The sequence below is a fragment of the Gymnodraco acuticeps genome, unplaced genomic scaffold (assembly GCF_902827175.1).
Source record: "Gymnodraco acuticeps unplaced genomic scaffold, fGymAcu1.1, whole genome shotgun sequence".
NCBI classification, from domain to species: Eukaryota; Metazoa; Chordata; class Actinopteri; order Perciformes; family Bathydraconidae; genus Gymnodraco; species Gymnodraco acuticeps.
In genome coordinates this window covers 140,560-153,722 of record NW_022990355.1, presented here as the reverse complement: position 1 = coordinate 153,722, position 13,163 = coordinate 140,560, and the positions used below count along the sequence as shown (strand labels likewise).

General features: G+C 40.9%; 1 protein-coding gene across 1 annotated transcript; it reads right to left on the bottom strand.

The window, feature by feature from the left end:
* Positions 1-3,760: 3,760 nt before the first annotated feature.
* On the bottom strand, positions 3,761-8,198 carry LOC117551244 (nuclear factor 1 X-type-like; the record flags this gene model as incomplete). Its single annotated transcript, XM_034224021.1, is given in 2 exon segments — positions 3,761-3,796; positions 8,015-8,198. Coding segments are annotated over 2 exon segments (63 nt in total), but the record flags the coding sequence as incomplete, so codon positions are not given.
* Positions 8,199-13,163: the final 4,965 nt, after the last annotated feature.

Below are 13,163 nucleotides of genomic sequence, written 5' to 3'. Positions count from 1 at the left end.
CCTCTACCAAACACACACACACACTCTTTCATTCTTTCACACACACACAAACACCACTTGTGTGTAACCACAAACACCTTAGCTTCAATCGCCCGTCTCAACGCTCAATGCAACCCGCATAATGGCGGCTCTGTTGTTTTCCGAGTTATGAGTCAAAAACCGAGGCAGAGAACACAATGTTCTGATGACGGAGCCCGCAAATATTCACCGATGCGTTTCATGCGTTGTTTTAATAAAGGAATACTCCGTCTTTTTTCTAAATTCACACACACACACATACCCTCGTCCCTTTTTCTCATATGGTACACTATTTTGTATTTATTTGTATTTTGTGTTCCTCTGTATATTCTAGCTCAATTATGTAATTTAGCACCAATGTGTGTGTGTGTGTGTGTGTTCAGTAGCCATGGCAACTGTACAACATATCGGCGACCACAGAACCGCAGCGAGGCCGCGGGCAGCGCCGGGTTGTGCCAACGACTAATCCATGCCAGAGGTGACATGACACACACATGCAGATCACACACACACACACACTCTCTGAAACACACACACACTGGATATCCTCCCGTTCTTGTTGGCGGGAGCCTCCCATGGCACCAGCAGCAGGAATCCATTCTCCACGGATGCTGGGACAGCTGTGCAGATTCTGCCTCTCTCTCTGCATGCGGCGCGAGATAAAAACTACATGCTACTTAATTTAAAATCTATACCGCCGGCTGCCAACACGCAGCTCATCTCGTCTTTGTGTTTCGCCACCAAAGAGAGCTTGGAAATGTCTCTTTGCAAAAAAAGAAAATGCTGTAAATTCGCTCCTGCTGACGCACGATGGCCCCCCCAGTCAACAGCTGATAATAAAACGCAGATAATTTATATCACTGACAAAGACGTTCATCACAGAGACGCCTCTTGCTGTGAATGCAAATATCGTACCCGTTTTAAAGCTCACATTTTAGGCTCTGGGTTGTTAGCAGGGCTACCTTGTTGTTTCAAGCTGCTGGTGCCAATGAAAGGAGGGCAGAAACACACACAATGCCACTGTTACCGCACAATATCCACTTTCCTGCAACTGGGCCTCTCAATCAATACACAGTTAGCGCCCATTAGCGTTAGCATTTCATCGTTCAGAACGTTTTTAACCAGTTGCCATATTATTCGAAGAGGTCTTGTTCTCGTGAAACCAAACCGACCAGGTAATTAAACCGGTGAAAACAAAGAATCAAGCAGATTCACACTAAAAACACAGTTTGTTGGACACAAGAAAAAAGCCGCTGCAAGCTAACCGCTAACGCTTGCATAGCTTGTTTCTATAAACCCCTAAAATCCTTCATTCGGGTCAAATAAATAGTTAAAAACGACAATAAAGCTCCAAGAATCAAGAACTTAAAAGGCAAAAATTGATAAAAAGTCAACAATGAAAGCTTTTGGCAACAAAAAAAATAACAATGACGGACTCAAAGAAGTCGCCGAACAAATAAAACAGAACATTACATTGGAAAAAATGACAGATTTCTCTGTTTGAAAATGGTTGGAAGATTTGTTAGTGAACTAACCCTAACAAAATTAAATACAATGGTATCGTTGGTTTTAGATATTTTAACGCGGAAATGTTGCCTTAAAATGTTGCCATGCAAAGAGTTCAAGGTTCACAATCCAGAGTGTTTTTTAATGATGTCCGTTTTCGCGGTGGATCGGCCGGTGGATCGGCCGGTGGATCGGGCGGTGGATCGGCCGGTGGATCGGCCTGTAACTGGCTCCGTGATTGGATGAATTAGTAAAAAGGAACACGGTGTCCCCGGCTAACGTCTGGCATCGTGACCTGCTGCTGATCGGGGGGGGACTCCTCCGGTTTCACCCCCCGACTCCCTTTCTTACACACTCAGTTACAACAGGGAACAATGGATCTGCCTATACCTGTCAATCAAGAGCGCTATGACTTCATTTCTCTGTGTGCCGTCCAAAAGCAGAGTGGCTGTGATCCACACACTCCTTTTGGCCGTTTGAGCTGTATAGACGTATGTGTGCAAAGCCCACGTCTTTCGCTGAGAAATGTTTCTGCACTTTCATTTAGCATGAAACTGCGGCTTGAAAATGATTCAGTTACAGGACAAAGGTGAGGCACGGCCGCCTGGAAATTGGCTTCCAGCGATAACCAGTGACGGGCCTAATTGGCATGAAGACACGAAACGGGTCTTTTATTGTGAAAAATCCAACATTTTCTGTTTATTCAGACTGTGGTTCCATCAGATTCTAATCCTCGGAGCAGCTGTCTCTACTCACTTTGCAGGAAGAGAAGAAGAGGGGAGCTGGGAGGGGGTCCGAATAAATGTAAGTTAATGCCTCAAAGTCCTGATATTGATTACATTCATTAAATGGGATTTTCATGTTAAAACAAACTAGCTCATGCTTTGATGTTTTCTCTGAAAACACAGCGCTCTGATAGCGGCTGATAACGCTCGGCGGTGACGTCAGGACAAATATAATACATCCTCTCGAGCCGATAAAGAAAGGCTGCAGACGGAAAGAGAAATTAGAGGAAAGAGAAATAAGGCGCTGACCTCGAGGCTGAGGTGACTCCTGACGGACAGAGAAAGCACCACGGGAAAATGTAAAATTGTAAAAAAGTCAACTGGTAACTGCTATTTCAAAATGGATGTTTTTAGTTACGGTAAATTCAAATACCACATTAAATATAGCTTGTAACATAATATGTCTTTCTCTGCTCCAGATATGTTCCTGTGCACACATTAACACGAGGTCTGTAATCGCCAACAAAAACACACACACACACAACTTTTCATAGAGTGTGAAGAAAGTTACACGGACCTGTAAAACCTCCAGCTGCAAAAAAAAAAACATTTTCTGGAATATATAGAAACTACGGAAGAGGATGAGGGCCAAATGGGACATGTGTTTGAGATCTGACCAGAAGAGAGTTCTGAGGAAACAAAGTCAAGGTTTTTAAGAAAAAGTCAAAATACTGAGATGTAAAATAACTCTTTTTTAAATCACAGAATTCTAAGGGAAACAATCATTTTAACTTTTCTCCACATTTTGACTTTTTCTCAAAACTGATTTTTCTCAAAAATTTTCCTTTTCCTTAAAATGTTTCACCAAATGTTGACTTTTGTTTTTTTTCAGAATTTTGACTTTTTCCCAAAATTCAGACTTTTTTTAGACTTTTCCTCACAATTTAGACTTTTTCACAAAATTCTGAATTTTTCTCAAAATCTTTAGAATTTTTTCACAAAATCTTGACTTTTTTTTATTTTAACTTTTTCCTCACAATTTAGAATTTTTTCACAAAATGTTGACTTTGAAAAAAAGAAAATTGCTTTTTCACAAAATATTGACTTTTCTTTTGGACTTTTTTTCAGAATTTTGACTTTTTCACAAAATTCAGACTTTTCTCACAATTTTGACTTTTTCTGAAATTGTTAACTTTTCTCAAAATCTTGACTTTCTCAGAAACTTGACTATTTCTTAGTGTACAGATTTTCTTTTAAGAATTACGACTTTTTTTTCAAAATGTTTACTTTTTCTAATAATTCTGACTCATTCTTAACATTTTCACTTTTTGTATTTCTGACTTTTTTTCACAATTCAGATTTTTTTTTCTCAAAATGTTGACTTTTCTCAACAAAAAAAAAAAATCACTTTTGATCAGATCTCAAACATATTTTCCCACGTGGCCCTCATCCTCTCCCATCAGAAACACAGACACCTAATGCTTGATAAAGAGGGACTAAATGGGACTTACCACTAAGGCATTGTTTAGAAGGTGAGTAGGGTAATACTTTAGTTGAGAGGGTAAAAGGCGAGGAGCAGGTTCAGGTCCAGCAGCACAGGGGGAGAGGGAAGGAATCAGTTAACAACATCTGAGATTTACACATCACCAGGTCTGACAATTCTAAAAATACAATAAAATAATAAAAAAAATGTTTTAAAAGGTGGCAGATTTGTGCTGGGAAAGCAACAAATACGGACAAAAAAAAAATGAAATTAATGGCAGGAAATTGGCTCCATTTAAAAAGAATGAATGGGAAATTATGAATTATGAGACAGGGCAGCAAAACATCTCGACACAACTTTAAGAAGATATATTACATTATAAAGTCCTAAATATAGATGGGATTTTGTATCTCTAAATTAGATCAGCACGAAACACACACACACACCCACACGCAGCGTTCTCCAGCCATGCCGCTCCTTCTTCTTTTCTTTAAATCACAGTTAATAATTCATTCAAATGTTTACTATTGCTGCCATTTCCGAGGTCCAAGCTCGAATTCTTAATTATTAACAGCAATTGAATAAACAAAATGTGCCTCTCCATCTGCAAGGGACTGCTGTGTGTGTGTGTGTGTGTGTGTGTGTGTGTGTGTGTGTGTGTGTGTGTGTGTGTGTGTGTGTGTGTGTGTGTGTGAAGTTGTTTCTTCTGTGCACAACACATAAGGTAGAGAAACAAACACAGGGTAAACAGAGTCTGATGGCACGCCGCGAGTTAGCATCATGTGCTGCATGTGTACTGCATTACGCTGTGTGAGCTTCTGTTGTCAATTAGTTTTAATTGAGGGGACATTTATGTAGTTAAATAAAAGCTCCTTTTGTTCGGAGATTATCTGCTGTGACAGGATTTTTTATCAATTACAGATAAAGTCATCATCTCTAAAGGCGGGAGGAGTGAGTAAACACACATTCTTGTTTACAGGCAGCGCGGCACATCTGGGCTTCTATTTCCCGCTGTTTTAAAGTCATATCGTGGGCCTTAAGTCAACACACTTAGCGCCCGTTATAGCGTCTCCTCCCCCTCTATGTTTGGAAATGAAAGGACGTCAAACTCAGAGAAACACACATATTCTCATTTACAGGCAACGCTACACATCTGTGCTTCTATTTTCAGCAGGTTCTAAGTTAAACTCAAGGTCTCAAGTCAACCGTATTCGTATCTAATTATAGTTTCTCCAATAACATGAGGAATTAATGGTGTATAATAATCATCTCCAAAGACTGGAAACGCAAGGAGAGAAAACTGAGGAGAAGTGACCATCACACACACACACACATTCTCATTCATAAGCAACACTGGACATCTGTGTTTCTATTGTCAGCCGGTTTTAAGTCATATATAAGGCTTTAAGTCAGCACACTTAGTGCCCTATCAATAAAGTGAAGAATAAAGGAATCAAATAATTTGTTGTTCCCCTCTCTGCATGCTTGTTTGGAAGGACGTAAAACACATTTTCTCACTTACAGGCAACGCTACACATCTGTGCTTCTATTTTCAGCAGGTTCTAAGTTAAACTCAAGGTCTCAAGTCAACCGTATTCGTAGCTAATTATAGTTTCTCCAATAACATGAGGAATTAATGGTGTATAATAATCATCTCCAAAGACTGGAAACGCAAGGAGAGAAAACTGAGGAGAAGTGACCATCACACACACACACACACACACACACACATTCTCATTTATAAGCAACACTGGACATCTGTGTTTCTATTTTCTGCTGTCTCCAAGTTAAACCTTGTTAGTACCCTATAATAGTTTCTTCAATAAAGTGAAGAATAAATCTCCGTCTACACATTTCTACAGGACTATTTGTAAATGCAACGAGGGGAAAACCCAGTGAAAAAGCGAGTATCATAAACACATTGTTATTTCACATCTGTGCTTCTATTTTCTGCTGGATTTAAGTCAATCTCAAGGTCTTAAGTCAACACACTTGGTATCCTCTAAACATTTTGTGAGTAATTTATTTAAAACAAGGCTTCTATTCAGAATGACAAGGATGCAAGACTCAGACAAACGGAGTACGAGACACACATTTAGAGGCATCGCCGCACATCTGTGATTCTATTTTCTGCCGTTTGGGTTTTAAGTCGGCACTTACAATAGTTTCTACAATGAAGTGAAGAATGAAGGGAATCAAATACATCTTGTGTCGTCTCTAAAGGCTTTGTTGGAGATGCGAGGACAGAGAACGCAGAGACAAAGTGAAAAGCACACATCTCTGCTCCCGTCTTCTGCAGGTGATAAGTTCAACTCGAGGTCTTAACCCGAGCGTCAGAACACCCTATAATTATTGCTTCAATAAAGTGAAGAAATAAAGGAACATATTAAATCTCCCCCTGCACTCATTTCTAAAGGCTTGTCTGGAAACGCAAAGACATGAAACACATATTCTCATGCACAGGCCGCGCTGCTGTGCTTCTATTGTCTTTAACTTAAACCCTGGCTCTAAAGTCAACACACTTAGTGCCCTTTAATAGATTCTCCAATAAAGTGAAGAATTAAGGGAGAACAATAAATCCCCCGGTGTCAGCGTGAGGACCACGCTATGATTTCTTTGGCTGCTAAAGTTTTTGAAATGGAAAGCAGACAGGAGCCGAGAACATCCTCACATCGTCACAGAGGAAAAGTGCTTTAATAAAACCTGAGCGAGTTACACGTCAACAGAGGCCTGAGAGCCAGCGAGGGAAACACAGAGGACAGATCCACCGGGCTCAGAAAGCTCCGGGAAAAACAGGCTTTGTGTGCAGAACAGAAGGGATGATGGGAAATCTGTAGTACTTATTAAAAGTAGGGTTTCATAAAGTGTGAGAGAGGCTGTTAGGCGTTATATTCTGAAACAAAGAAAAGCTGTGGGGAAAGTTCTGGAAGCGGCCTGGCAGGTTCTTCTCTCACACTGTGGTGTTTAAATGTTATTATAATGATACAAATATAGGTTTTAAAAGCAGATCAAACATAAAGCAATTTATATTCAAACATGTATTACAGATGCACGAATATAACCACCCTGAATTACACTAAGAACAAGCTCTTACTGATTTCATATTTGGGGGAATTTGCAGACTTTTCTCCACAGCCGCAACGAAGAGGACAATTCTGGAGCTATGATTAAAAAAACGAAGCAGTTTTACGCAAAATAAGTATTTTGTGAAGTAGGTTTAAATGTAAAAGAAGCTGGTGATAATCTAGGAATAAATAGACAGAAATATAAACATATAAAATCAACCTGAAAGACGTGATGCATTCAAGTGCAAAAACATTCAACAAAAATACAGCTACAAAAGTTCAAACTGATATAAAATGTGGGGGAAATTGCAGACATTTCCTCCACAACTTCAACATGTGTTAAATACGATGCAGGTGCAACCATCTCTGTCAAAATAAATGGCACTTTTTAATATAAATGTCAAAATGAGGTGCATGTGAGAGGAAGCACTGCAAGATGTAAGAGGAGAATAAATAGCGAGAAATAAAGAAATATAAAATCAACCTAAAAGACGTGTTGCATTCAAGTGCCAAAATGTGTAACAAAGCTCCAGATAAAAACAGCAGATGCAGAGTTTATGATCACACACACACACACACTCCAACACACACACACCCTCCAAAGTCATTTTTTGAAATAACTGGAAGCACTTTTTGTTATAAATTATAAATTGCAAAAAGAGGTGCAGGTTAGCGGAGGTATTTTGTACAGTGTGTTTACATGTAGCTGATTATGTAAGAATAAAAAGACAGAAATATAAAAATACACGTGTTGCATTCAAGTGCAAAAACTTGCAACAACGATAAAAATCAGCAGATGCAGAGTTCATAATCACACACCAACGCACGCACGCACGCGCACACACACACACACACACACACAGTCTCTCAGCTCCACATGAAGCCTCTGAAGACGGCTCCTCTCCCCGGGAAAACACTCCTGCAGCCCGGCCGAACTTTCCCAAAACCTCCGCTGCACATTCTGTCTCCCCCCTCCTCTTCCTCCCACACCGCCTCCCCCTCCTCTTCCTCCTGTTTTATATGAAATACATTTCGGGAGAAGCGCCATTTTCTCTCCAAAAACCCCCATGTGCGCACCGGAAAAGTTGCAGAGACGCTCGGAGGAGAAGTTGGAGAAAAGACGCAGCAGCGAAACATGCAGAAACACACAGGCAGCAAAACGCGAATAAACCCCCCCACCATACAAGCTGCCCCCCAACAAGGAAAGAAGAGTTTACCTGTGTCAGGCAGTACGGGGAGTACATGGTTATTTGTGGAAATGTGAGAGCTTATTATTGGATGGAAGCTGCTGCTGCTGCATCGCTCTCCGTTTCTCACTCCATGCTGCTGAAACCCCGCCTAGAAAGTGAAAGCTTGCACAAACTTTCAGGGAACAAAGTTTATCTCCCTCCCCTCGGCTCAGCTCGGAAGGACTTTTTTTAATATATCGCTCTCCTCTTTCCAACGACTTCTGCAAAAAGGCGGCATTTCATTTTTACGCGCATTTATTCAGAAGGCGTGTGACTTTCAAATTCATATTTAGAGAGAAGGGGTAGAAGTACTCAGGTCTTGTACTTGAGTAAAAGTAGAAGTACTCAGGTCTTGTACTTGAGTAAAAGTAGAAGTACTCAGGTCTTGTACTTGAGTAAAAGTAGAAGTACTCAGGTCTTGTACTTGAGTAAAAGTAGAAGTACTCAGATCTTGTTCTTGAGTAAAAGTAGAAGTACTCAGGTCTTGTACTTGAGTAAAAGTAGAAGTACTCAGGTCTTGTACTTGAGTAAAAGTAGAAGTACTCAGATCATGTATTTTAGTAAAAGTAGAAGTACTCAGGTCTTGTACTTGAGTAAAAGTAGAAGTACTCAGGTCTTGTACTTGAGTAAAAGTAGAAGTACTCAGGTCTTGTACTTGAGTAAAAGTAGAAGTACTCAGATCTTGTACTTGAGTAAAAGTAGAAGTACCAGAGTGTAGGAATACTCTGTTACAGTAAAAGTCCTGCATTCAAAATGTTCCTCAAGTAAAAGTAGAAAAGTATTATCATCAAAATATAGTGAAAGACAGTAAAAGTAGTCGTTGTGCAGATTGGTCCATTTCAGAATAATATATATGATGTGTTTTATAATGATTGATCATGAAAGTGTTCTCAAAGCTGGTAAAGGTGCAGCTAGTTTGAAGTACTTTGTATACTGCAGGGTAGCTGGTGGATTTACTCCAGGTGGAACTAAAGTCTGATTCAACACTTGGTTATATTTCACATCCTTCATCTGTGAAGTAACTGAAGGTATTAAATACATGTAGTGGAATAGAAGTACACAGTAGCATACAATTAAAATACTCAATACCTCTAAATTGTACTTAAGTACAGTACTTGAGTAAATGTACTTTACACCACTGCCAATCTGCTACTAAATGGTATTACTGAGTTAAGATGCGTTTACTGACCTGTCCGTACATGTTATGGAACCCTAACACGTATAACAGCTGCAAGGCAAAAACAAATATATATAAGCTGATGTATAAAAAGTGAGATCTGCAAAACCTTCTGTTCTTCACGATGTGTGCATGATTCGACTTTGTTTAAATGTATATAATCCAGTGGGTTATGTAATGCACAAATCAAAAGATCCAGTTTGGTCCCTGATGTGAGGATTTCAGCTCTTAAATCTCGTGCATTAAAGGCTAGAGTTTGCTCTGGATTATATACTTACATTCACGTGCAGGCGTTTGAATCGGCGCATTATCTCATCACAGGCCGTAAAGTTAAGACTATTTATTTACTGAACCAGATTTGACCCGGCGTGGAAACCCACAACTGAAGCAGCAGAGCCAGTGAAGCGAGTCCAAGCCAAACAGCAGAAAAGCAGCAAACAGACATAATCACAGCCTGCGCAACATCAAAATACTACATTGGGGTTTTCTGTGTGAGGAAACAGAAACGTCTCTGTCACACAGCGATACACATAGCACATAAAAGTCATGAAATAAAGTTATTGGCTCTGTTTGGGAGTACGGCGGGGATTTGGGCGGGAGTGAAGTCATTGTGGAGGAGATTCCTGCATCCGAGTGCCACAGATTTACGAGGCCTGCCGCTTGTGCATGTCTACCGCAAGACTCTGCAGAAACAAAGAGATCTGGGCGCTGTGTGGCCAATTACTGCACACGGCCAAGGGGGGGGGGGGCGTGCGGTCAGGAGAGTATGCACAACATGAAACTGTAACCTCCCGTCATCAGGGGGGGGGGGGGGGGGAACCAGCATTCAATGTGGATACACGATGAAACACAACACCTTTTTACTTTCTTTTTTTTAGGAAGGTGTGTTGACTTCCATATAGAGCGGTGCAGGAATGAGTCCTAAAACCCAGGAATGAGTTAACATTTTTTCCTGTCCGTGTCAGAGTCAATGGTTTTCAGAATGGGTTTTTGGTTGTAAGCTTGAAATGAGATCTGTGGTCCTACGACATTAAATACGTCAGTAAGTAAATATCCCACAGATTAATTTAAAAACGGAGGTTGCTAAATGAGACGACTAAACGCCATCAAGCCCAACCTTAGCCACCTTTAGCTTAGCGGTGGTGACGTGAAGTCATGTGACCGTGCTGTAGTTCCTTTATAGCCCAACATTAGCCTCCTTTAGCTTAGCGGTGGTGACATGAAGTCATGTGACCGTGCTGTAGTTCCTTTATAGCCCAACATTAGCCTCCTTTAGCTTAGCGGTGGAGACGTGAAGTCATGTGACCATGCTGTAGTTCCTTTATAGCCCAACATTAGCCTCCTTTAGCTTAGCGGTGGTGACGTGAAGTCATGTGACCGTGCTGTGGTTCCTTTATAGCCCAACACAGGGATTTTAGCCTTTGCAGACCATTTACATGCACAGAAACCTAAATAACACACTAACGGGAAAACCTCAAAAAGCATTAACAGGCCTATTTAACTTACTATAAAAAAGGGTGTATTGACCATAAAGGCCAAAAAGAAGAGCGGTTAGAAGTTGGAATAAAGTTAATAACGTAGGATTTACACTTTATGCCTTGAAACAGTCAAACAAGGACAAAAGTTGAACAACACTTCAAGGATATTTTCTGTCCTCAGCTCTCTTTTTGCAGAAGTCATCACCACGAATATAAAAGGTTACAGCGAGCGGTTACACAGGGATCAAACCCCCCTCTATTATGCAGTCGAGTTGCATGCAACACACACAAACACTGCTCTGCCTCCTTAAACGAGCCCACATTCAGCGGTCTGTGTGAGTAAATCTCTCATTAAGTAACACATGGTGGAGCCATATGCTTCGGTTGGTGAGTATTTTTCACACGCTCAGAATATACATATTTACCACTGGAGCCGGTACAGTGGCATTAAAAACACTAACAAACGATCAGAGACGTTGATGTGTCATTTATTACTGAGTTGAAGAAAGATTTTTGCAAATCAAGATGTTGAAGGATGGCATTGGAACTGAATGTGAACCAGTAGTGGAAGATTCTTTACTGAAGTAAAAGTAGAACTATTATGGCCTTAAAATACTCCGATACGGGTAAAAGTACTGCATCGAATATGCCACTTAAGTAGAAGTACATAAGTATTATTAGCAAAATGTAAAAGTAAGCAGAATAGCTATCTCTCTAATTGAGTTAAATATTTGTATTATACGGTATCATCATGCTTTTTACATGACTTCACATCCACTAAGCTAAAGGTGGCTAATGTTGGGCTATAAAGGAAATACAGCACGGTCACATGACTTCACGTCACCACCGCTAAGCTAAAGGGGGCTAATGTTGGGCTATAAAGGAACTAGAGCACGGTCACATGACTTCACGTCACCACCGCTAAGCTAAAGGTGGCTAATGTTGGGCTATAAAAGAACTACAGCACGGTCACATGACTTCACGTCCGCTAAGCTAAAGGTGGCTAATGTTGGGCTATAAAAGAATTACAGCAAGGTCACATGACTTCACGTCCGCTAAGCTAAAGGTGGCTAATGTTGGGCTATAAAGGAACTACAGCACGGTCACATGACTTCACGTCCGCTAAGCTAAAGGTGGCTAATGTTGGGCTATAAAGGAACTACAGCACGGTCACATGACTTCACGTCCGCTAAGCTACAGGTAGCTAATGTTGGACTATAAAGGAACTACAGCACGGTCACATGACTTCACGTCACCACCGCTAAGCTAAAGGGGGCTAATGTTGGGCTATAAAGGAACTACAGCACGGTCACATGACTTCACGTCACCACCGCTAAGCTAAAGGTGGCTAATGTTGGGCTATAAAAGAACTACAGCACGGTCACATGACTTCACGTCCGCTAAGCTAAAGGTGGCTAATGTTGGGCTATAAAAGAATTACAGCACAGTCACATGACTTCACGTCCGCTAAGCTAAAGGTGGCTAATGTTGGGCTATAAAGGAACTACAGCACGGTCACATGACTTCACGTCCGCTAAGCTAAAGGTGGCTAATGTTGGACTATAAAGGAACTACAGCACGGTCACATGACTTCACGTCACCACCGCTAAGCTAAAGGTGGCTAATGTTGGGCGTGATGACGTTTAGTCGTCTCATTCAGACACTTGTTAGCAACCTCCGTTTCTAATTTCCTTTACTGACGTATTTTATGTCGTAGAACAAAACGTTAAAATCTCTTCAGCTTGAGTTAACCACAGACCTTATTTTAGGATAACAACTAATAACACATTCAGAAAAACCTCCAGATGAAGGAACAGGAAGTGCTACAATGCTAACTCCTTTTGTCCTTTCGAGGACTCATTCCTGCACCGCTCTATTCCCATCTACGATCAGTTTTAAAACCCTTTTTCCTGAAAGGGATAAAAGGGATCAAATAAAGAAAGGAAGTAGTCGTGGTGCCGTTTATATACGAAGCTGAAGTAGCTCCAGGACAGAAGGTGGAGGTCTAGATGTTGTCGTGGATGTTCGTGAACTCGCTGCCCCTGGAAACCAATCCATCTCCAGCGAGACGCTCCTCCCCCCTCTCTACCAGACGCTCTCCTCAATTACAGCCATAATGGTTCATTTCTGCACCCCGAGACACTCGATACTCCGAGGCAACCCAGATTCTGTGTGAGACTTGGCGAGAGTCTCAACTCTGGGAAACAAAGGGAGTCGAACAAAAACAGAACTGGCTCCAACCTAGAAATCACTGTTTCAGTCACCCACACACGATGCTGGAAGAAGTACTCGGAGACAAAGTAAAAGTAGGAATACTATGACTTTAAAATACTCCCTTACAAGTACATTCCCAATTAGAAAATATAACTTAAGTAGAAATACAGAAGGAGTACTGTCGAGAAAATGTACTTCAATTATCAAAAGTTCAAACCAGATCCTTTACTGAGGGAAAAGTAGGAATACTATGACTTCAAAAAACTCT